The sequence below is a fragment of the Macaca fascicularis genome, chromosome 4, assembly GCF_037993035.2.
Source record: "Macaca fascicularis isolate 582-1 chromosome 4, T2T-MFA8v1.1".
NCBI classification, from domain to species: Eukaryota; Metazoa; Chordata; class Mammalia; order Primates; family Cercopithecidae; genus Macaca; species Macaca fascicularis.
The window spans coordinates 91,147,252-91,172,646 of NC_088378.1; the positions used below are offsets into that span (position 1 = coordinate 91,147,252).

General features: G+C 44.2%; 1 protein-coding gene across 4 annotated transcripts in view; it reads right to left on the reverse strand.

The window, feature by feature from the left end:
- The window catches only part of MRAP2 (melanocortin 2 receptor accessory protein 2), a 50,724-nt gene extending 25,719 nt beyond the window's left edge, over positions 1 to 25,005 (reverse strand). The window contains exons 1-2 of one of the 4 annotated variants that reach the window (XM_065543765.1): positions 24,913 to 25,005; positions 3,479 to 3,612 (exon numbers count right to left, since the gene is read on the reverse strand). In XM_065543765.1, coding sequence (XP_065399837.1) covers positions 3,479 to 3,605 — 127 coding nt within the window. In that variant the 5' untranslated portion in view covers positions 3,606 to 3,612; positions 24,913 to 25,005. Of the gene's footprint in view, positions 1 to 3,478; positions 3,613 to 22,020; positions 24,623 to 24,703; positions 24,877 to 24,912 lie in introns of those variants that run through there. The other 3 variants (XM_005552441.3, XM_065543763.1, XM_005552440.4) reach the window with 3 other exon arrangements.
- Between the last annotated feature and the right edge of the window lie 390 nt (positions 25,006 to 25,395).

Sequence of the window (25,395 nt, forward strand, 5' to 3'; positions counted from 1 at the left end):
TTATCCCCAGCACCCCACTAAAACTGCTTTTCAAACCATTGCCAGTAACTTCTACATTATAAATCCAATGGTCAAATCTCAGTCTTCAATTAACTTGACCTAATAGCAGCATTTGACACAGACTGTCTTTGCAACCCTTTTTTCAGTTGGCATCCAGAAAACAAAAATTGCCCAGTTTTCTTCCTACTTTCTGTACATTCCTCTCAGGCACCTATACTGCTACGCAACCCTCCAACTTCGAAACACAAGCGTGCCCAGGGCTCAGCTTTGGACTCTTCAGTTTTCTATCTACACTCACTTATCCAGCCTCTTGGCTTTGAACGCATACTATTTACATGCTGATGACCCTCAAGTCTACAGCTTCCCCTCACCCTCTCCTCCCTTGTCCTCCTGGATATGTGATAGGTGTCTCAATTTAACAAGTCCAAAACAGAGCTCCTGGCATTCCTCTCTGAAACCTCCTTCTCCCATACTCTTCCCCATTTGTTAAAGGTAATTCCATCCTGCCAGTTACTCAGGTCACAAATCTTCAAATCATTCTTGACTCTTCTTTCTCTTACACACACCGCCAATCCATTGAGAAATCTTGCCAGATCCATCTTTTAAAAACTCCCAGAATGTATGCCTTTCTCACCACTTCACTCTCCCTACCTGGCTCCAAGCCACCATCATCAGCTGCCTGGACTATGGCAAAGGCCACGTGAATGGTCTCTGCTTCTAATTTCATGCCTTTCACTCCCCAGTTGCAGTGATGCATTGAAACCTAAGCCAGATGGCACTCCTCTGCTCTAGACCCTCAAGTAACTGCTCAGAGTAAAAGGCCAAGCAAAGTCCTTAGCATGACCTCTGAGCGCCCCCACCATGTCCATGTCCCCACAGCCTCTCTGACTTCATTTCCTGCTGTTCTGCCTCTTATCACTCCCTTGGTATCAGGCTGGCCTCCTTGTTCCTTGCATGATCCAGTTCACTCCCGCCAAGGATCCTTTGCTGGAATGTTTTTCCCTGAGATATATTATAGCTTAATCTCTCACTTCCTTCAGGTCTTTTATCAAATCTCTCCTTCTCAGTAAGGCTTTCCATGGCCACTCTATCTATACTGTCACCTCTACACTCCACATTTCTTTGCCCCCACTCTATTTATCCTTTTATATTGCCATCTGACATTATCTATTTAACTATTTATTGTCTGTCTCTCCCACTAGAATGCAAGCTCTATAGGAGGAAACATTTTTGTCTTTTCAGTTCACTGTTGTCTCTCCAGTGCTTAAAATAGTACTGCACATACAGGTGCTCAATAGATATTGAATAAATGAATAAATAAATTTCCACTCTGTTGGTGCCAAATTTGTATAAGATACATGTCCACTTCTGATACATGATAAGGTTTAATATGGGATTCAAAACCAATGGCATAAGAATTATCAATGACCATCTGAGGTTGTTCCTCAGATGAAACACGCTTTGAAGGTAGGAATCTTAATTTCAGCAGAGAAACTTAGTCTAAAGATGGAGCTATTGTTGCCAAGTATGATCCATTACAGGTAAGGCAAATAAAGATAACTGTTATGGTCATTCCTGTCCTCAATGAGGGCTTCCCCTTGAAATGTCCTGCTTCTGTTCTTTTGAATCTGCATCTAATTGGCTTTGTATTTTCCCCAGCAAAACAAGAAGTCATACTTGAAGGTCAGAATCACAGCATTTTTAAATGAAAGAGATTGTACCAAAGCACACATTTCAACAGTTGACTTGATCTTTTCACTTTCCTGTATATCTGGAGTTTTGTGTTTGTTTGTTTTTTGTTATCAGTGTGTCTCACATATTGTCAGGTTCCTGAAGCTAAGGGCTTCTACTTATCAGCTCTCTTATATCAGAACAGTAAGTATTCAGGTATTTTTGTTTTATCTTGATGTGAATATTAAAATTAACAAAAGCAGTTGTTATTAATGGTATAGTAGGTAGTGTAAGTAAGGAGTGAGTGAGTCACACCTCTGCCTATGTTTCTCAGGAAGTTTTCCAGCTATAATTATTTCTAGAATGAAATATCCTCACAAAAGATTTTATTCAATTGTCTCTGGAAATGTACCAACCAAAATTATAGCAGTAGGCCTGTCTTCTGTGCCTCTTATACTAAGGAAAAGAGACAGGAGCAAGCTGACACAAAAATAAAGTTGATGTCACCAAGCTGTAAAAGCCCACATTTCAAGAAAATATGTGGCAATTTTCCCAGTCATTTTGATTTCCACTATAATTCAGAACAAGCAATTGTCCTTACATAAAAGTTATCCTAGAAAAACAACATATTAAAGAATTTAAGTAAATTAAGGAGGGTGATTTCACACCCAACAGCCTTCTATCAGATAATCAATGACAGCATACCTTAATGAATGCCATATGCTTTTTTTCCACAAAGAAATACTGAGTAGATGTCAATAAAGGAATGAGTGAAAGTATTTAATTATTACCACTCACTTAAGGGGTAAAGAACATATGGTTTAGTTAATGATTTTTGCTAAAGGAACAAAAATAGAAAGCCGTTCTTGCAAAAGAGCACCAAGCTGGTGCAAGAGATCATAAATGCCAAGACAGGTCAGGATAGAAGCAGCCAGGAAATAATTAAAGGAATGAAAACGCTTTCTTTGCTACATTTGTGTCTCCAGGTCCTCTTATATTTCCTAATGTGTCCCACTAACCTGGACCAGTTAAGAACATAAAAATTTTACAGTGCTGTGGATAATTCACTCTGACAAAAGCGAACATTTCAGGGATGTTTACGGGGTTACCAAGACAGGACCTGAGACTGGGCAGCAGTTCCTGCCTACCATGTTAACCGTTAACTCTACTTAGTGAAGCAAGGATGTCTCATGCTGGCCAGTCAGCATTCACTTATGACTCGAGTTGAATAGCAACATCTCACAGAATTACATTTCCTTGCTCTGTGCTAGACCCTTAATTACTCCAATAGCATGAAACACAATTCATGCCTAGAACACAGAGTTAGAAATGATCACAGGCTATTCTGGCCCATCATTATGAACACACATAGATACACTGCTCTCCACAGCTCTAGAAAACCAACTGGGATGAAAAGATGCTGCTGTGTTACAAAAGAAAGTTCTTCAAACAACAGTTCCAGATCCTATTTTTATACATATTTTTGATAGTTCAAACATTCACAGTTTGAAGGAATTAAAATAGCAAATGCTTTTTTAAAATTCTCAATCTCAGCTTGACATTGATTCATGTTCTCCTACTACAGGAATTTTTTAGTCTTTCATCAGTTAGAATCACCAAGGCCCTCCTGTACCATTTCCGAGCAATCAGCCTATGTATGGAGGCGAGATGTTTTGTGGCATTTGGGAGGCAGAGGACAGAGAGTTCTGTAAGAAGACAGAATGTTCAGGAGAAATAATCCTTGGGGATTTCACAGGTTAAGAGAAATACAATTTGTGCTTACAATGAGGAATTGTATAAAACTTACATTTATGAGCCTTTAGTCCTTCAAAGGAAACTGGTCCAATCTCATAATATTCATATTCCCAGGTGTAATCAGAATTAGATGCCGATTGCTGGGAAGTTCTGTTAGAAATTAACCTCTGGGCAGACATCTTCAACCTGTACAAATAGAGAAAGTCAAGCGCAGAACATGTTAATTCATCCAGAGCTGCACAGTTACCTTAATTACTCTTGATCACATTCAGGAGTTTGGCAGCAAACCCCTTGAGGAGGTCTTACCCCCTAGGCCAGGAGAGGTTCTTACCAGCTGCCCACACCTCATGTCATATGGCCACTACTTCCTTTTATCTCGCCACTAGACTGGAATAAATGTATTTGAAACCAGACACTGTATTTTTTTGTGAACTTAACCCAATGCCTGGCACATAACCAATGTTCAGTAATTGATGAAGGAAAGAAGGAAAGGAGGGAAAGAGTATGTCAAAATCTCTGAGCTTACAGCTTCAGCCTCAGCACCTATACCTGCAAGAGTATGCAAAGAGTCTGCTGAAGCTAGTTCATTTCTGATACTAACTTGATGTATTACTCAATCTCAGATTGACATTGATTTCAGTTCTCCTATAAGGGAATTTTTTAGTCTTTCATCAATTAGAATCACCAAGGGCCTCCTGTACCATTCCCGAGTAATCAGCCTATGTGTGGAGGTGAGAAGTTTTGTGGGATTTGGGAGGTAGAGGACAGAGAATTTTGTAAGAAGAAAGAATGTTTAGGAGAAGTAATCAAATTAGTATCAGAAATGAACTAGCTCAGTATGTATCCATTGAACACCTACTATGCAACAATGGAGATAAGCAACCTAAGGTTTTGTTTGTTTGTTTGCTTTTCTTGCTTCCAGTGGGGTTAGAGGAAACTAAGTTTAATAAAAAGGAGTGAATAAAGAAAAACAGGCAACAAAAGTTGCATAGTGGATCTTGCAGAAGATCCTCAACAGAAGTCCACAACTTGTCCAACTGCTTACTCCTGAAATTTATCATATTTTCAGGATGTCCCGAGTATCTTTGTTAACTGTGACTATTTTAGACCAAAAAATCCTGACTTCTTTGGGAGAAGATGATTGCACTGCGCAGCATGGATGCTGAAGGTGATAAGTCAATGCAGCCTGTGGTCAATAACTGTGCTTGAGCACCTACGGTGTGCAAGACACTGCACACTGTGGGGTGGGCAGAGATGCCTGAGACAGATCAGTACTCCACAGGCCTTCCCTTACAATGGAGAAAGGGAGACAAAGCGACAGATAGCAGTAACATAAGGGAAAATTTGAATGAAATACCAGCGGAAACGAAGATTCACTGAGCAGTCACTACCACTGCGCCCGCTTCAAGAGCTTTCTGAGGTTTCTTTAGCCCGCACCCCTCCCCACTGCCTCCAGGGCACAATCCTCAGGGAAGCTGGGGCAAAATCACCACCACCACCCTTCTGCCACACTTCTGCATCACTCTCCCCTTTCCCTCACCCCTTCTTTCCCATCCCAGACATGACTCCACAGAAAAGGAGTCTAACCCCATGTCATCATACTGTTCAAAGGATGGGCCCAAAAAGCCTAAAATATTTACTTTCTGGTCTTATATTATAGAAAAAGTTTGCCAATCCCTGCTATAGAGCCATGAAAAAAAAAATCTGAGCTTCAGTTTTCCCACTAGTAACATGAAGATGATTACGGTACCCACTTCATGGAGTTGCTATAAAAATTAAATGTGATGTTGTATGAAAAATTAAGACAAATATTAGCAGGCCACACAACTATTAATTAGAAATGCTGATCTTGAATAGAAAAGCCTCGCTTTGTTCTTCAGACACACCCAACTCCCTGGCCAGCCAATTCTTACCAAATGCACCAAGTGTTAACTGATTGATTCAAGCAATCTACCTGCCTCACCCTCCAGAGTGTTGGGATTACAGCTGTGAGCCACGGTGCCCAGACAAATAAATAAAACTATGACCAAAAATTACTTACAGGTGTTTAGATCATTTGAAAGTTAAAATGATCAACATTTACATCCTGGGATTCATGCTGTTCTACCAACTCAAAAATAAAATAGTATTTCTCTCCTTTTTTTCTTTATTAAGGAAAATAAGATGAAGTGTGGTTTGATCATATCATTTTTAGTAGAAATCAACATTACAACTACTATAACAGCAGAGCGGAGGGAGGCACTCAACTTCATCTGGAACAGAAAAATAGTGAAAAGTACTTAAAGGAATGAAGAAAATAAAGATGGAGGGTGTGTATTCAGAGCACCACAGAACTGAGAGCTGTTCTCAAAGTCAGCACACAGTGGGGACCCTCATCTGTGGCTGCCAGGGTCCACAGGACCAGTCAGAAAGCAGCAGTAACATCACCCTCATAGGGCTGGTCAGGAACTAGTCAATAAAATGTGTCTGTGTAAGAGTGAACTGTAAGGAATATCAACCACCCACCCTACAATAGAGACATGCCTTCTTTTTCTCCCCCTTACACTATCCCCTTTCATCTAAATGAACTATTTAGGGATTGATTACTAAAGGGCATTACCAAAGGGTAATATAAGTTATATGTGCAAAAGTCCTGAAGGTGGGAAGAGAGGAGTAAAGTTCTGACCAACACTGACAGACAAGAATGACTGAATAACAGAGCCAGCCTACAGGAGGTTCTCATTCTGCAGAATGAAATGTGACACCAGCTCTCCCCAAGCAGCCACCAGTTGCCTGAGTAGCCTTCAAACAAAAGGAGAGGCATTTGTCTCCACTGGCTCTTTCCTCTCACTTCTTGAATCCCAAAGATAGTTTGGAGGACAGAACCTCTGACCTCTTCTTTAAAGCAGTCACCTAGTGCCCTTGAAAAAGTCGACGAGGCATTATTTTTTCATGCAAGTCTCAAATTAACCAGCTTAGGCCATCAGATGCACAAGGACCAACAACAAACATAAGGCAGTGCTAGGGAAGTGTTCTGCGTCATCCCCATTACCAAGCCCGCAGTGACTCTCCAAGCTTTGCTGAAACATAAGCTGGGAACTGCCAGCATGTCCAAGCAGCAGCCCCCTGAGTCTGCTATTCCACCACAGTGTGCATGATCTGGGCCATCCACGCAGTAAGGGAGGCAGCCTGGCACTGAGCCTCACTCCCTGGGGTGCTGACAGGCCGGTAGCTGCTCTGTCTTGAACACAACAGCAGGAAGCGGCAGCTCCACGGGCAGCTGCTGTCTGTGTGGCTACCACTCCTGAGAACCACCCTCCCCACCCTGAGATTTTCTTAATGTCAGATTTCTTTATGATATTAGAGTCATGAAAAATAACTTCTTTGACAGAAACATATCCTAAACAAGCTTCCACATCAGAGAGACTAAATTGCTCTTTTGAGCAGCTGAAAGCATCATTGCCAACAAAAGCAAATATGAAGATTAGGACTGCATCCCAAAGCTAGCCCTGAAAGGAAGCTTACCTTTTCCAGGTGTGCACAGGGTAGTGTGGCCCAGGCCAGCCCATTGTCAGGGAAGAGGGAAGATCACAAACCCAAACAGAGAAAGCGTGGTGAGCAGGCCCAGACACCTCTCACTAAACCATCACCTCTTCTCCAACCCACATTCCCATCACTTTCATCCCTTCTTCGGACTATCCAATCTTTCCCGCTCCAACCCAGGTTCCTATACCACTCCTGGGCACTCTCTTTTCCTCCCCGTCCCTCTTTTTTTGAGACAAGGTCTTACTCTATTGCCCAGGTGGGAGTGCAATGGTACAATCATAGTTCACTGCAGCATTGACCTCCCTGGCTGAAACGATCCTCCTGCTTTGGCCTCCCAAAGTGCTGGGATTACATGCATGAGCCACCACACCTGGCCTCTTTTCCTTCTTTTATTTTGAGGGGAGTCTCCCTCTGTCACCCAGGCTGGAGTGCAGTGGTGAGATCTCGGCTCACTGCAACCTCTGCCTCCTGAGTTCAAGTGATTCTCCTGCCTCAGCCTCCCAAGAAATTGGGACTACAGGAACGTATCACCAGATGCAGCTAATTTTTGTGTTTTTGGTAGAGACAGGGTTTCGCCATGTTGGCCAGGCTGGTCTACAAACTCCTGACCTCAGGTGATCTGCCTGCCTGGGCCTCCCAAAGTGCTGGAATTACAGGCGTGAGTCACCGTGCCCAGCCCTCTCTACCTTCTTAAAAATGGATCAAGCAATTCTCTCCACCTCCCTGAATTTGAGGAGATGTACTCAGACATAGAACTTCCCAAAGTAGTTCTATGAATAAATTCTATTCTAATCATAAAGCCATTATTCTATGAATAAATGGCTTTGTGTCAATATCCTTAGTGGATTACGATGGTATGCACAGCAAGGGGGCTGCTTCTTTGGAGTTAGACACTTTTTTTCCATGTTAAGGGGTCAACATCAGCAGATGAGTTTTTCAAGTGACCACTAACCCAGGCACAGGACTAGCACATTAAGAAGAATCCAAAAGGTGCCAGAAACCCTGAAAAATGAGCATGCCCCCACACAAACATGCACACAACTGACAGCGCAGCTACTAAGGCATTCCAAGAAACTGCCAGCCAATGCCGCAAATCCAAAGACCTATGCTGACCAGTTTGTACAGGGGAAGACCTAATGGCCAGTCAGATGATCAAAATTCCCAACTGCAATGACTCTCTCACCTTCCTCTTCAATCCTCAAACTCCAAAAGTAGGCATGCCACCCAGGACCACCAACCTCTGTTCTGGCCCAGGCCAGGAAGGTCTTGTTAGTTACCTCTTCTTATCCTTCTTCCTCTTACTTCCAGGAATGACTGTCCCCCACACAACATAGAGAAGTCACCCTTGTGACTCATAACCCTCTCTCTCTTCCAGCAAAGAGACTTGAGAAACCAAAGATAAAGCTCAGCCACGCTGCACTTTGGCGGCTGATGAGCCCAAAGTGGGAACTTCAGAATTGCAACTTTAGAAGCTTAATTTCCTCCTTGCACAGAACAATGGTGCACCCAGCTTACCCATGTCTAAGTGGGTAAGGTCATATAGAAAATGAGAGACTTCAACGTTATGAATCACACTCCAAGCCAGCTGGATCTTCTTAAAGCATCTCTATAAGGCAGCACCTCCCAGCAAGGGATCATGCTTGACCCTCTCAATCAAAGCTGCCACAGTGTCCTCCCAGGGCAGTGCTTTAAAACCAGTAACATGGTGCTATTCTCCAGTTTACTTCTCCTTTTTATAGAGTCTGCGTAAACCACCATCTTCTACTGGCACTTCCCACTTAATTCCCAGGTCTGCTGATTCTTTTTCTGTGAATCCATTTCAAGTCAGTGGTGTCTTTCATGGGGCGTGGATTTTTCTTTCCTCCAATTAAATAAAAAAGATCATGCTTCCAGGACTTTGTAGTCTTCTCCTCCTTACTACTATTTTGACTCGAGTATGACTCTTTTGAAGTCTGATGCTCTGGCCACTCAATTCAGTCTAGAGATGTTACACGCACGTACACACACACACACACACACACAAACGTACGCATGCTGGGCTCTTCCTTTTCAAATGGACATACTTCCCAAATTTCTCTACACTGCTAAGTTTTATGCCATTCTCTAGTGTTTCCTAGAAAGTACTCAATTACTCAGCAGTCCTCAAAAAATGGTGACTGACAGCTGACAGAGAATTCAGGATGTATCTATTTCCTGCCTATCCCTGCTTCTCCTGTGCACTCAGCAACTTGTTTCCAGCAGCAAGGCAGCAAACAAAAAGTGTTCCCAAGCCTGAAGACTTCTTCCATCTTAACAGAAAAATCAATGCCAATAGAAGAATAACTTCCAAAAACAGAAATGGGACTTAATATTTTACACTGATATTTAGTCACCACCTGAAATAAAGAATTGCTTAATTAAGAAGTTGGCACCCTTCTTTCACCAGCTGGTGTCTCAAAGGGGACAAGCAGTTTGTATTCATAAATCTACCTCTTCCTGTTATGCCTGGGCACCTATATGGTAGTAAACAGGCTAGGAAGTTTTTGTTTTGTTTTGTTTTGTTTTGAGATGGAGTCTCCCTCTGTCGCCCAGGCTTAAGTGCAGTGGTGTAATCTCAGCTCACTGCAACCTCTGCCTCCTGGGTTCGAGCGATTCTCCTGCCTCAGCCTCCCTAGTAGCTGGGATTACAGGTATGCACCACCATGCCTGGCTAGATTTTGTGCTTTTAGTAAAGAAAGGGTTCACCATGTTGGCCAGGCTGGTCTCAAACGCCTGACCTGAGGTGATCCGCCTGCCTCTGCCTCCCAAAGTTCTGGGATTACAGGCATGAGCCACTGTACCCGGCCAGAAGTAATTTTTAAAGTGAGTGTTTCCTGGCTCTGTAGTGCTCCACAGGTTAGTCCCATTCTAATAGACTTCAGCTGGACATCAAGAAGAATTTCATGTTACACACCCAGGAAAGAAGCTGTAAAGTCTCCATCTGGAGAAAATTTCCAGAGAAGAGAAGAGGCATGGCCCTGAGATACGACTGCACCTCTGCCCCTGGCTCTACAGATTCAGGGAACTGAATTTTCAGTTTTCCAGAGATGAGAAAGCCCTTATGGACTCAGTCATGCTAATCAAGCATAGCAGAATGATTTATAACGAGCATATCCATTTGTTGAATAAAAATTTCAGATCAGAAGATTAGCTGGTGAAAGTAGAATCAGGACAAGGGAGTTGTAATAATATGACAAAACAGAACCGTAATGCTCCATCCCACTACATGTGTGTCTACGTGTTAGACTGCCGTCCTGTATTCCAATGTCAATGTCCTGTTGCCACCATAACATGCTATCATGGTGGAGCTGGCTTCCCCAATCACAGGAAAGGCATAGGCTTAACTCTAGCCTTTTCTAGACCTTGCTTTTCTTGGTCTGTCCTTCAAAAAATTCTAGGCTAGTTGAGAGGACCAATAGAATACCAAGTCAGTCACTTTTATTACAGTTAGGTTTTCTGAGTTCCCATGACTACTTTATTTTTGCTCTATCTCTAAACTGTTAGGGAAAGCACGTTTTAATTACTAGTGTCAAGTCAAAGAACCAACTATCAAAAAGAAATCTTCATAATGAGATACCACTTCACACCCTATTAACATGGTAATTATCAAAAATCAGAAAATAAGTATTGGTGAGGGTATAGAGAAACTGGAACCCTTGTGCACTGCTGGTAGGAAGGTAAAAAGGTACAGTCACTGTGGAAGACAGTATAGCAGTTTCTCAAAAATTTAAACATGGAATAACCATATGATACAGCAATTCTAATTCTGGATATATACACAAAAGAACTGAAAGCAGAGACTTGAACAGATATTTATGCACACCTAAGCTCATAACAGTATTATTTACAATAGCCAAAAGGTCAAAACAACCCAAGTGTCCAATCACAGATGAATCATAAACCAAATGTTGTATGTACAATGCAATATTAAGCCTTAAAAAGCAATGAAGTTCTGAAACATGCCACAACTTTGATGAACCTTGAAAACATTATGCTAAATGAAATAAGCCAGTTACAAACGGACAAATATTGCATGATTCTACATATATGAGGTACCTAGAATAGCCAGATTCTTAAAGACAGCAAGTATTGGGTTGGTGCAAACGTAATCGTGGTTTTTGCAAATACTTTTAATGGCAAAATTCACAATTATTTTTGCACCAACCTAGCAGAATGGTGGTTATCAGGAGCTAAGGGTGGGGAAATGGGAAATTGTTATTTACCAGTAAAGGGTTTCAGTTTGAGATAATGAAAAAGTTCTGAAAATGGATAGTTGTCATGGTTGTACAACAATGTAAATATATTTAATGCCACTGAACTGTACATTCAAAAATGGTACATTTTATATTATGCATATTTAACCAAAATACAAAAAAGTTCTAAATATTGTTTATAATTTTTTTTTTTTTTAGGCCAGGCTTGGTGGATCATGCCTGTAATCCCAGTACTTTGGGAGGCCAAGGCAGGTGGATTGCTTTGAGCCCAGGAGTTCAAGACCAGCCTGGCCAACATGGCAAAACTCCATCTCTACTAAAAATACAAAAATTAGCCAGGCATAGTGGTGCATGCCTGTAATCCTAGCTACTTGAGAGGCTGAGGAACAAGAATTGCTTGAACCTAAGAGGCAGAGATTGCAGTGAGCTGAGATCACCCCACTGCACTCCAGCGTGGGTGACAGAGCAAAATGCTGTCTCAAAAATAAATAAATTAATTAAATAATACAAATAATTTTTTAAAAAATAACGAGAAGCAGTGCTTCCCAATCATAGCACTTGAGGGGAGGGTAATGAGAACTCTCTGAAGCAAAAGAGAACCCCAGAGGATGACAGAGGGTGCTGAGACATCTGAGCACCCCTCCCTGTGTGGATCCTTCCTCCCTGGTCCACCTTCAAGGATCCAGCTTTGCTCTTTTCAGCAGCCCTGTGGGGATTCCCTTTCAAGTAAAAGGAACACTCCCTCTAAGCTATGAGGAATCACCCCTTTCAACCCCTGGGAGAGTCTTAGACAGGTGGCAGAATATGTGTGCTTTGCCAGTTCATGGTCTTCTCACCCTGACCAGTCCTGGAAACACACTAGCCACTTCCCAAATTCTCCTTTTTTTTTTTGAGATGGAGTCTCGCTCTGTGGCCCAGGCTGGAATGCAGTGGCGTGATCTCAGCTCCCTGCAACCTCCGCCTCCTGGGTTCAAGTGACTCTCCTGCCTCAGCCTCCTGAGTAGCTGGGACTACAGGCGCATGCCACCACACCCGACTAATTTTTTCTACTTTTAGTAGAGACGAGGTTTCACCATGTTAGCCAGGATTGTCTCCATCTCCTGATCTCATGATCTGCCTGCCTTGGCCTCCCAAAGTTCTGGGATTACAGGCATGAGCCACCGCACCCGGTCAAATTCTCCTTATTATAAGCTTTACCTTCTGTTGTACCTGTCATTACCCCAGTTCATTTCAGGAGAAGTCCACCACAGATTATCATTCCAAAGCTTTCAGGCCCTTCTCATGGATTACATTTAAAATTAGCAGCTTCCCAACAACAAAAAGGAAGCACCTTAATTTCATTAAACTGGTTCCATCCAGTCTCTGGGGAATGTTTTCTAGAGACCAGCCAGTTTTCATGGACCTGGAATACAGACTTGCCAGCATTTTTATTTTGCAAAGTAAGGAAAAATTTTAAAAACAACTATCATTAATAATTATCATTTTGTAGACAGTTATCTTAAACACCCTCCAAGTAGAGAAGATGTAATTTCACAATAAAGGCAGTCCTCTGCAAGACAGGAAGACTAGCAGTTTGACATCAATATTTTCACAGCAAGCAGACACTTCCATGGGGGTTCGCATGACACTGCCTCCGTCTACTACATTCACATGAGAGCTACCTATTATGGCTGAAATATTCACCCCCTATAAACAAAGGAAAAGAACTGAAAGGGATGTAGTGAAAGTCCTTCCAGATCTATGATTCTGTCACTTAACAAAATTATCAAGTTGCTTTTCACTTGTATCACAAACTCAGTGGTCTGTATCTATTTGTATTATGGGTGTGTATATGTGTTCACATGCATGTGAAAGCACACACATGTGAACATACACATTGTGTGTGTGTGTCTAGATATACTTTTTTTTTTTTTGAGACAGAGTTTCGCTCCTCACACAGGCTGGAGTGCAGTGGCACGATCTCGGCTCAATGCAACCTCTGCCTCCTGTGTTCAAGCCATTCTCATGCTTCAGCCTCCTGAGCAGCTGGGATTACAGACGTGCACTACCACACCTACTTTTTGTATTTTTAGGAGAGACAGGGTTTCACCATGTTGGCCAGGCTGGTCTCAAACTCCTGGCCTTAAGTCATCCGCCCACCCCCAGCCTCCCGAAGTGCTAGAATTACAGGTGTAAGCCACTATGCCCAGCCTGTGTGTATACCTTTTTTTTTTTTCAGGCTTCTTCATCTTTAAGGAAGGGTGAGGGGTGGGGGCAGGTCATTTGTGGAGGTGGCTGCAGAGCACATAGGTCTCGGGGACAGGCTTGCCAACTCCAGGACCTTACTGGCTTCAATGCAGATTTGGATCTCTGCCCTCGCAGCCTCATCGGCTGCACCTGACAGCTCCACCAACACCTTATTCAAGTTCATCTTGGCTGCCCATGTCCAGCATGTCCAGCGTCACTACCATCATTCACTGTGTATACATATATTCAGTCATTCCTTAGCATCTGTGCAGGCTTGGTTCCAGGACCTCTTAAACACCAAAATCCAGAGATTCTCAAGTCCCCAGTATAAAACGGTGTAGTATTTGCATAGAACCTATGCACAGCCTCCAGTATACTTTAAATAATCTCTAGATTACTTATAATACCTAATACAATATAAATGCTATGTAAATATTTGCTATCCTGTATTATTTAGGGAATAAATTACAAGGAAAAAAAGAGTCTGTGCATGTTCAGTATCCTTTTTTTTTTGTTCAAATCTAGTTAACTATCCTTTTCTTGTTTAAATATTTTCCATCCACAATTGGCTAAATCCACAGATGTGGAACCCACGGGTGTGGAGCCCCTACTGTACTACAATGTGAATACAGTGCTGTATGGACTGAATTGTGTCCCCACCCCCAACATCCATATGTTGAAGCCCTAGCACCCAGTATCTCAGAATGTGACTGTATTTGGACATAGGGCCTTTAAAGGGGTAATTAAGTTAAAATGAGGCCCTCATCCATTCTGAAGAATATCTTCATAAGAAGAGGAGATTAGGACACACAGAGAAAAGCATCAAGGGAGCCCATGCACAGAGGGACAACCATGTGAAGAGGCAGCAAGAGGGCAGCGGCTGCAAGCCAAAGGAGGGAGGCCTGGAGCAGAGCTTCCCTTCTGGCCATTGGAGTAAACCTACGTGACCAGCACCCTGATCTTGGACTTCCAGTCCCCAGAACTGTGAGAAAATGAATTCCTTTGGGAGGCCGAGGCAGGTGGATCACCTCAGGCCGGGAGTTCAAGACCACCCTGACCAACATGGAGAAACCCCATCTCTACTAAAAATACAAAAATTAGCCAGGCGTGGTGGCGCATGCCTCTAATCCCAGTTACTTGGGAGGCTGAGGCAGGAGAATCACTTGAACCTGGGAGGCGGAGGTTGCGGTGAGCCGAGATCCTGCCATTGCACTCCAGCCTGGGCAACAAGAGCGAAACTCCGTCTCAAAAAAAGAAAACAGAAAATAAACTCCTGTGGGTTAAGCTACCCAGTCTGCAGTATTTTGTTATGGCAGCCCAAGCAAATTAATAACAGTGCTGAAACTAATTTGGGGAAAACAATGTTCTCTTTGGTGAACTAATTAAACTGTCCCAGGAAGTCCATTTAAAATGGCTTACTTTATACCAATCACTCTTACTATAACTAAAAAATAAATACATTTTTGAAAAGAAAATATTTACAAAATGTCATTAATCTATTCCAGTTCATGCCATCTTCAGCAAACACGTCCACTAAGTTCTCATAAATATGCCCTTCCTGGAGAAAGAGCACTAGTTTTAAACATGCTAAAATTATTATGAGTCCATTCAGATCAACAAGGATATTCTAAACACTGTTGTTTAACTATGGAAGATTTAGTAGAGGTCAAAAAGTCAAGGATTGCAGACTGTGCTCTTAAAGAATTCATTCAGGCTTGTTATTTCAAACTATCCTCTCCCACACAATGAACTTCACTTTTTCAAATACACCCACCCACCCCCTCACACCCACCCCGACACACACACACACACACACACACACACACACACACACACATACGGGTTAAGGGGCAACAAAAAAGCCTGAAGACATAGACAGTAGAAACAACAGGGTCATTAAAAAAGGGAGGGCTCATGATGGTACAGGAACCTGGGGTGGGGAAACCCTCAAAGATGGTCCTCTGAGCTTTTGCCCATTCAGTTCCACCTGCAAGCTGGACTTCCTCTTCCTTCTCTCCAGATTCCTGTCTACCCTTGTGGGTAGGGATCAGATATTACCTCCTCCAAAGAGATCTCTCCAACTATTTCACCACACGAGGATCTCTCTCTTCTCTCAAATCCCATTACATGGATTATCTGAATCTCTCATTTTAGCAGCAAGAAAGTATACATCAGACTCCCCAAAGACTAGACTTGGCCTCTCACTGAGTCATAGTGTTTTACATAGCTGCTATTCTAAAACAGCCTGGCTAAGTGAATTAAAACTTTAAAGATCTTAAACTTTCAAATTAGATCATTTTAAGAATACCAGGGAATCAACCACTCTTTAAATTCTAATTAGTGGAGTTTTTGAAACACTTGGCACAATAAGAATAAGAGAGACTGGCCGTGTCTTAAATCACTGTGAGGATGACTTGCCAAACAAGACTACTTTGTATTTTTGGCTCGTAGTATCTGTCTCCAAGCAGCACACACCATATCACACACTATTTGTTACGGTTCTGAGCTGAACCATTCTTTTAGCAAACGAGTGAAAAGGAGAGGTACTGTGTCCGGAATTGGTGGGTTCTTGGTCTCACTGACTTCAAGAATGAAGCCGTGGACCCTCGTGGTGAGTGTTACCGTTCTTAAAGAGGGTGTGTCTGGAGTTTGTTCCTTCTGATGTTCAGAGGTGTTCGGAGTTTCTTCCTTCTGGTGGGTTCGTGGTCTTGCTGGCTTCAGGAGTGAAGCTGCAGACCTTCGTGGTGAGTGTTACAGCTCATAAAGGCGGTGTGGACCCAAAGAGTGAGCAGCAGCAAGATATATTGCAAAGGGCAAAAGAACAAAGCTTCCAAAGTGTGGAAGGGGACCCAAGGGATTTGCCACTGCTGGCTCCAGCCTGCTTTCATTCCCTTAGCTGATAGCACCCACATCCTGCTGATTGGTCCATTTTATGGAGAACTGATTGGTCCATTTTGACAGAGTGCTGATTGGTGTGTTTACAATCCCTGAGCTAGACACAGAGTGCTGATTGGTGCGTTTACAATCCTTTAGCTAAACACAGTGCTAGAAAAGTTCTCCAAGTCCCCACCAGGTTAGCTAGATACAGAGTACTGATTGGTGTATTTACAATCCCTTAGCTAGACATAAAGGTTCTCCAAGTCCCTACTAGACCTAGGAGCCCAGCTGGCTTCACCTAGTGGATCTGGCACCTGGGCTGCACGCGGAGTTGCCCGCCAGTCCCGAGCTGTGTGCCCACACTCCTCAGCCCTTGGGCGGTCCATGGGACCTAGTGCCGAGGCGCAGGGGGCCGCGCTTGTCAGGGAGGCTCGGGGGGCCGCAGGAGGAGAGGAAGCTGGGGCATTGCTGGCTGCAGGTCCCAAGCACTGCCCCGCGGGGAGGCAGCTGAGGCCTAGCGAGAATTCAAGCGCAGTGCCGGCACACCAGCACTGCTGCGGGACCTGGCACACCCTCTGCAACCGCTGGCCCAGGTGCCAAGCTCCTCACTACCGGGGGGCTGGCGCCGACGGCCGGCTGCTCCCAGTGCTGAGCCTGCCGAGCCCACGCCCACCCGGAACTCACGCTGGCAGGCAAGCGTTGCGGGCGTTGGGGGTGCAGCCCCGGTTCCCGCCCACACCTCTCCCTCCACACCTCCCCAAAAGCAGAGGGAGCCGGCTCTGGCCTTAGCCAGCTCAGAGAGGGGTTCCCACAGTGCCGTGGGGCGGGGGCTGAAGGGCTCCTCAAGCGCCGCCAGAGTGGACTCCAAGGCCGAGGAGGCGCAGAGAGCGAGGGCTGCTAGCGTGTTGTCACCTTTCGGTACCAGGTATTTCCAGCTCTGTTCCGCAGAAATGGAAATGTAAGCTAGAGCAGTGGTTTATTTAAGAGCTTAGGGCAGAGCAGTAGAAAAGCTGAACTTTCTAATGACATCTTATCTTCTGAGGCCTGGGGTCTTAAACTAGGATGTGTAGCTCTTGTAGTTTCTCCACCTACTGGACCCACTGCCACCTCAGTACAATCAATTATAAGCAAACCAGAGCTTGGGGTGCAAGGGCAGTGCAGGCTCAAGGCACACCATAGCCTCCTCATCTTTCAGGGAGGGGCCTGGCCAGAAAAGAGGGGCTTTATAAAGTGAGGGCAAGAATGTAGTGTCCCTCAGCTTGCCTAGGTCTAAGGATCCCAAATAGTCCCCAGAGTCTCAAGGCATACCTGGTTCATCTTCCTGGAGTATCAATAATACAGGACCTGGAGGATTATGTTTTATATTAAATAAGTGCAGATATGTTACAGAGTAAACTGTAAGAACCAAATAAATGTTTGCTCCTGCCACCTTTGGCCTCTGCTTCAGAATCCTAGAAATAAGGATTAACTCTCCTCTCCTGTTGGGATAATTCAGTGGAAGATTTAGTCCATTCTCATACTGCCAATAAAGACATACCTGAGACTGGGTAATTTATAAACAAAAGAGGTTAAATTGATTCACATTAGTTCAATATGGCTAAGGAGGCCTCAGGAAACTTACAGTCACAGTGGAAAGGGAAGCAAACACATCCTTCTTCACATGGCAGCAGCAAGGAGAAGTGTGAGCAAAAAGGGGAAAGCCCCTTATAAAACCATCAGCTCTCATGAGAACTCACTATCAGGAGAACAGCATGGGGATAACTGCCCCCATGATTCAATTACCTCCCACCAGGTCCCTCCCATGACACATGGGGATTATGAGCACTACAGTTCAAGATGAGATGGGTGGAGACACAAAGCATAACCATATCATTACACTCTCGGCCCCTCCCAAATCTCATGTCCTCACATTTCAAAACACAATCATGCCTTCTCAACAGTTCCCCAAAGTCTTAACTCATTCCAGCATTAACTCAAAAGTTCAAGTCCAAAGTCTCACCTAAGACAAGGCAAGTCCCTCTGCCTATCAGCCTATAAAATACAAAACAAGTTAGTTAATTCCTAGATACCATGGGGGTACAAGCATTGGGTAAACACACCTGTTCCAAATGGGAGAAATTGGCCAAAACAAAGGGGCTACAGGCCCCATGCAAGTCTGAAATCCAGTAAAGCAGTAATTAAATCTTAAAGCTCTGAAATAATCTCCTTTGACTCTATGTCTCACATCTGCAGGCCCCATGCAAGTCTGAAATCCAATAAAGCAGTAATTAAATCTTAATGCTCTGAAATATTCTCCTTTGACTCCATATCTCACATTCAGGTCATGCTGATGCAAGAGGTGGGCTCCCACAGCCTTGGGCAGCTTCACCCTTGTGGCTTTGTATGGTACAGCCCCCCTCCTGGTTGCCTTCACAGCTGGCATTGAGTGTCTGTGGCTTTTCCAGGTGCATGGGGCAAGCTGTCAGTGGATCCACCATTCTGGTGACTGGAGGACAGTGGCCCTCTTCTCAGACCTCCACTAGGCAGTGCCCCATTGGAGACTTGTGTGAGGGCTCTGACTCCATATTACCCTTCTATGTTGCCCTAACAGAGGTTCTCCATGAGGGCTCTGCCCCTGCAGCATACTTCTAGCTGGACATCCAGGCATTTCTATACATACTCTGAAATCTAGGTGGAGGTTCCCAGAATTCAATTCTTGACCTCTGTGTACCCATAGGCTCAACACCAAATGGAAGCTGCCAAGGCTTGGGACTTAAACCCTTTGAAGCTACAGCCTGAGCTATACCTTGGCCCCTTTTAACCATGGCTGGAATGGCTAGGATGCAGGGTACCAAGTCTCTAGACTGCACACAGCAGGGAGGCCCTGAACCAGCGGACAAAGCCATTTTTTTTTCCTAGGCCTCCAGGTCTGTGATAGGAGGAGCTGCTTGCAAAGGTCTCTGACATGCCCTGGAGACATTTTGCCCATTGTCTTGGCAATTAACATTTGACTCCTTGTTACTTATGCAGATTTCTGCAACCGGCTGGCTTGAATTTCTCCCCAGAAAATGGGTTTTTCTTTTCTACCACATTGTCAGGTTGCACATTTTCCAAAATTTCTATGCTCTGTCACCTCTTGAACACTTTGCTGCTTAGGCATTTCTTCTACCAGATACCCTAAATCATCTCTCTGATGATCCACAGATCACTAGGACAGGGGTAAAATGTCACCAGTCTCTTTGCTAAACCATAGCAAGAGTCACCTTTGCTCCAGTTCCCAACAAATTCCTCATCTCTATCTGAGACCACCTCAGCCTGGACTTCGTTGTCCATATCACTATCAGTATTTTGGTCAAAGCCATTCAGCAAGTCTCTAGGAAGTTCCAAACTTTCCCACATTTTCCTGTCTTCTTCCGAGCCCTCTACATCTCCAGGAAAGTCCAAACTTGCCAACATTTTCCTGTCTTCTGAGCCTTCCAAACTGTTCCAACCTCTGCCCATTACCCAGTTCCAAAGTCGCTTCCACATTTTCTGGTATCTTTAATAGCAGTTCCCCACTACCTCAGTACCAATTTACTGTGTTAGTCCATTCTCATGCTGCTAATAAAGACATACATGAGACTGAGTAATTTACAAAGGAAAGAGGTTTAATTGATTCACAGTTCCGCAGTGCTAGGGAGGCCTCAGGAAACTTACAATCATGGCAAAAGGGGAAGCAAACACTTCCTTCTTTATATGGCGGTAGCAAGGAGAAGTCAGAGTGGAGACAGGGAAAGCCTCTTCTGAAACCATCAGATCTCTTGAAAGCTCAGTACCATCAGAACAGCATGGAGGTAACCCACCCCCTGATTCAACTACCTCCCAGTGGGTCCCTCCTACAACACATGGGGATTATGGGAATTCAGTTCAAGATGAGATTTAGGTGGGGACACAGCCAAACCATATCACACTGGTAGGAATATGATGTAGGTTTTATATGATATAGTTGATCTTAATTTTGTTTCTTTCTCTCTCTTCTTTTTTTCCCCACACAAGATAGAATTATATTTCCTGAAATAATCTATACAAAGGTTTGTAGAAAGATAGAAAACGTTTATAACCACATTCCCTCACTCAGCTCCTAATTTTTCTCTCTTGTTCAACCAGGCAACTTCAAAACTAATCCTTAAGAAGCGCCTCCCTCAGTCTGCTCTGCCTTCCAGTGATTGTTGTTTTTGCTATTACCAAGGACATGCAAGAAGAAAACAAAATGCACCGTGCAGGAGAATTATTTGAAGCTTACAAACTATTTTCACTTGAAGGGTTATGAAATTTTACTAATGTTCTCTAGTGAGGCAAAAATTGCACAGGTCTTGATAACAGAAACATGAGCAACAATTAAACTCAGATTTTAACATACATAATTTTAGCATCTCATAGAGATATTCTCAACTTCTGCTTTTTTACCTCACATCTCAACAATACTATAAGGGACTGCAGAATCATGTTTGCAAGGAAAATGCATACTTTCCTCTTCTCCAATAGTACTAAGTATTTCTCACACTGCAGTCAAGAAAAAAATCACTTTGTACCCTGACATGAAGCAAAAATAACATGATCACCCTGCCTGAAAGTTGGTCTCCAAAATAAAATTTCAAACACATCTCACTCCCTTAAAGAAACCATTTTTCCCTTGATTCTTTGCTATGCTGGTGTCTGAAAACAAGTCACAAGTTTTAGGAATATGGTAACTGTGCGAGAAAATTGTTTTCCATCATGAACAACAGACTAATGTACATGGAGAACTTTGGTAATTTGGGGGAATATTTTCTTTCAAGTATTTACTGTGATTTTATTTGATGGGCCAGTCTTATAAAGTCTGACTCCCTTGCACTCTGGGGAAATAAACATTTTCTTTCCTTTTCTAACTGCTTCTGCCTCTAAGTCTTCCTTTGTCAAAAGTAAATGTAACAATAAACACAGATTGCTATTCTACTTAATTTTAACCCAAGCATATATTACCTACTCTGAGCTAGCACAACTTGTGGGGCCTGCTCAAATGTCAATTGTATTTTGGTTTTCTATTGCTCCTTAAAATATATTCAAGGATTCATCTTCCCTGCCCTCAAACAAATACTTGAGTAGATCCCATGATGTTTCTGCTCATGCAACAACTTCAAAGTCCCAAAAGAGGCCAGTCACAGCGGCTCACACTTGTAATCCCAGCACTTTGGGATGTGGAGGCAAGGATATGAGCCCAGGAATGCAAGAACAGCCTGGGCAACATAGCAAAACCATATCTCTACAAAAAAAAAAAAAAAAACAAAACCTTTTTAAATTAGCTGGGCATAGTGGTGTGTGTCTGTAGTCCCAGCTCTCTGAGAGACTGAGATGGGAGGATCACTTAAGCCCAGGAGGTTGAGGCTGCAGTGAGCTGTGATCATGCCACTGCACTCCAGCCTGGGCAACAGACAGAATGAGACTTTGTCTCAAATGAATAAATAAATAAGAAATATAAAAACCTAAAAGAATTAAAATATCTAATCTTTGGAAACAAAAGAAACTCTGACCCATTATAACATGAATCTGCCCTATTTCAGCAATGTCCTGCTGCATGCTGGTCTCCTGCTGGGGTTGGGGGAAGGTAAACTTCTTTGCTATTTCTTCACATCCACTCAACTGCTGGCCAGTTTCAAATCACTCCAAGATCAAAGCAGGAGGACAGGACTGAATTAACTATCTTCATACCTCACATGGGTGCGTTAGTAATACTCACCTTCCTTCAGCTGGCTGCTCATTCCTACTTCTGCTGCCAGATGTCCTCGCCCTTAGGCCAGCCCTTCCTCCCATGTGGCCCCAACCTGGCTCCCAGATCATCTTCAGACATCCTTTGCCCAACAAACTCTGGGAAAGTGAGTGATCCAGCCGCCTAGGCCACTGTGTGAGCCCCAAATGCAAGAGGCACATGGACAGCTCAACTCACCCTCAGATGGCCCCATCACTATCTTTGGGATGAAGGAAGTAAATCTGTTCAACAAAGCCTCCTTGCTCAGCCCTCATATTATTTTTCGTTTTGTTTGTTTAAACATTTCTTCATATTTCTTTGCATGATGAACCCTCATACTTTTGAAGTAACCAGTGGGTTCAAGAGTTATGGAGAGGTTCTCATATATTTACCTTGATATTTCATTTAGGGGAAAAAAAAGCCAAAATAAGAAAAATTAAAAAAAAAAAAGACTAGATGAGTCTTTTTTTGACTCATCAATGACACAATGGGGCATTATCTGGTAATCTTCCAAATATCATAGCTTGGTATAATAACAGTTCCTTAAATATATTACACAAATATCATAAGCATATTGTTTTTTTGTACTCCAAATAACAAAAACATTTCACTTGAAAGCTAAAAAGGACAGATGTGATATTCTCTTTATACAATTTGGACTAATTTAATATGTTTGATAAAAGTTATCTATGAACTGTGGCTATCAAAAAAAGTTCACAGATAAATAATTCAGAGATGAATTCTGACTGACAAAATACTTCAGCGTCTGGGGACCGACAGAAATGGGGAGGAGGAAGCGAACACCTTTCCAGAATATGTTGATGACATATAATTTGCAAGGTAAAAGAAGATGATCCCCACTGTGACCAGAGTGGGCCTAGCTCAGAAGGCTGAAAGGGGGCAGCCAGCAATGGGTATGAACACTCACGCAGAGGCAGCAGGATCAGCAATGCAGAACAGGACACGTGCATCACCAGCGGTGCTTCCAAAAACAGTACTTCCCCTTGCTCATGCAATGCACTCTGATATCTTTCTTTCTTTTGGTTTTCATGTTTTAAAAACTGCTGTTTGCAATTCACTAAACTGATCCATTTGAAGACAATGGATACAGCATACCCTGATCTATAGCCCAGGAGATTGCTAGAAAAGGGAAGGGAGTTGGTTTGGCATAAGTCTTTGTAAATGCTTCCCTAGGTAGTTTTGAGCTATCTTAAAGAATTTGTTCTAGAACCTTGCCAGGATTCAATGGTTCCCTCTTTTGAGGATTCAATGTTTCCGTCTTGAAAATTCTCCTGGGTCCGTTCTCATCTCTCATACCTGCACAAAGATGACTATAATTGCTTTCACTACTCTAGGACGTCTGCCATTCGGGCTTTGAACATCCAGTCCAGTTTCGGGCTTCGAGACCCTCTTTAAAGGGTTTAGGCTGGCCTTCCCATTTTGAAAAGAAAGATACAGACTGGAAGAAACTCTTCCTTTTCCTATCACCTGTTAATATCATCTATTCTTCCATAAACCCTGGATGGTCTTCCTCATAAGAACAAAACTCCTTGTGGGTACCCCAGCTCACAGTGGCCTCTGGCTTTCCTGACCTTATCCTTGCAGGCCCATGTCACTCTCTGGCACCTGTTCTTGACTATGTATCCCATGCAATGTACCTAAAGGACACTAGACTCACAGTCCTAGCTTCCAGACCCCTACTGCCCACTATTACTTAACTGGGGGAGTCACCTTGGAAAACGTATTTAATATCGCAATCTAATTTTCTCCACCTGCAAACTGAAAACACTACTTACTTTTGGGGTTTTCGTAAGAATTAATTTATGCATGGGAGTTCCCTTCTCTCGTCTGCCTGGACACATTCATTCAAGCTTCCTTTGCTTTCAAAACACCAGAGTGTTTCATTGTTGTCAAACTAAATGCAGAGTAGTGGCTGAGATTCTGTGCCATCTAACATGCTGTGGAAACCACAACGCCTCCAAACAGGTTTCGGCAGAGACTACTCTTTGCCTTCCTCAATTACACAAAGGATGGGAAGGCACGGGGCTCGGGAGGGTGGGGGGATTGCGGGGTGGGGCAGCGGGGAAAGGATGAAACCCCTATTTCCCTCTAATCAGTAAAATGACCTGCGAGCAGAGCAGGCTCCCCAGTTCAAATAAAATGAATACAACTGTCAAGCCAGGGATCATCTGAGAACCCTGCCCAATGCATGGGGTGCGCGCCCGGGGCCCGGAGCCAGCACATTTCCCCAGTCCAGGGGAGCTCTCTCAGTTGCAGGGCACCAAGGCAGGAGGAGGGCCGCAGCAAGGAAAGTTTTCTCACCGGCGGGAAAGGGTGTGCCTCTGCCGCTGGGGCCCAGCGGAGAGGAGGAAGCCCACCCAAGCCCCGAGCGCCGCCGCTTCCAGGCTTTTCGGACGCCCAGCGGCGTCCACACGCACATCAGCGGGCTGCCGGGAAGGTTTTAAACTTGGTGCTCTCCGCGGGCTCCACACTCTTCCCCTGGGCGTCCTCACATCACAGTTCTCCTCCTCGCACCCCATTCTCTAGCCCCTCCAAACTAAAGACTGCCCCCAAGCCCAAGCAAGCCCTACTGCCTTGACCAAGGCTGCACGCGCCCCGCACCCAGCGCCCGGGCTTTGCTCGGCCCTGGGCGCCCTGTCCCGCCCGTGGTTACCGCCTGGCTCGCCCCGGCCCGCAGGCTTGGCCCTGGTTCCGGCTCCTGGCTCCTCCGAGGTGCGCGAGCGCAGCCGCCGCCGTCTCCCACGCCCAGGACCGGGCGAGTAGCTCCTGTCTCCGAGGTGCGGCGGAGACGCGCGCTCCCGACCCGCCGCGGAGGCGGCGCGGGGCGCTGGAGCCGGGGCTGCAGCGCGGGGGCCGCCTCACCCGCGCGAGGCCGCCTTGGCCAAGAGGAGGTGAGCTTTGCAGATCCCTTTCCTGCTCGCTTTGCCTCTCCGAGTCCGGGTCAGAGCCTGAGTCAGAGAATTCTTTGCTATCCCGGGCACTACAGTGGGTCTCTCGGGTAAACTTTGGGTAACAGGAGGAGCTCATTAGCTGAGCGAGAGGGAGTGGGGTAGCATGAATCGAGATTTATGAAAAATCGGCAGCATTAAGTTCAAGTTCAATAAGGTCAGAGTCCCCCATAATGTGCTACTTAAATTACTACCTCGATTTTAGTTTCTCTTCCTGCCCACTGGTCCAGGTGTCAAAGGGCAGTCAAACGTTCAAACCGGGTCCCAAAGGGCTAGCACTGGGCCGGGAGTAGTTTCAGCATAGCAGGGCTGGCTCATCTTTTTCTCCCTTGAGTCCATATTGTATGCCAGGCATTGATCTGGGAATACGGATGCTTGGCGCTTGCGTTCTACTAAA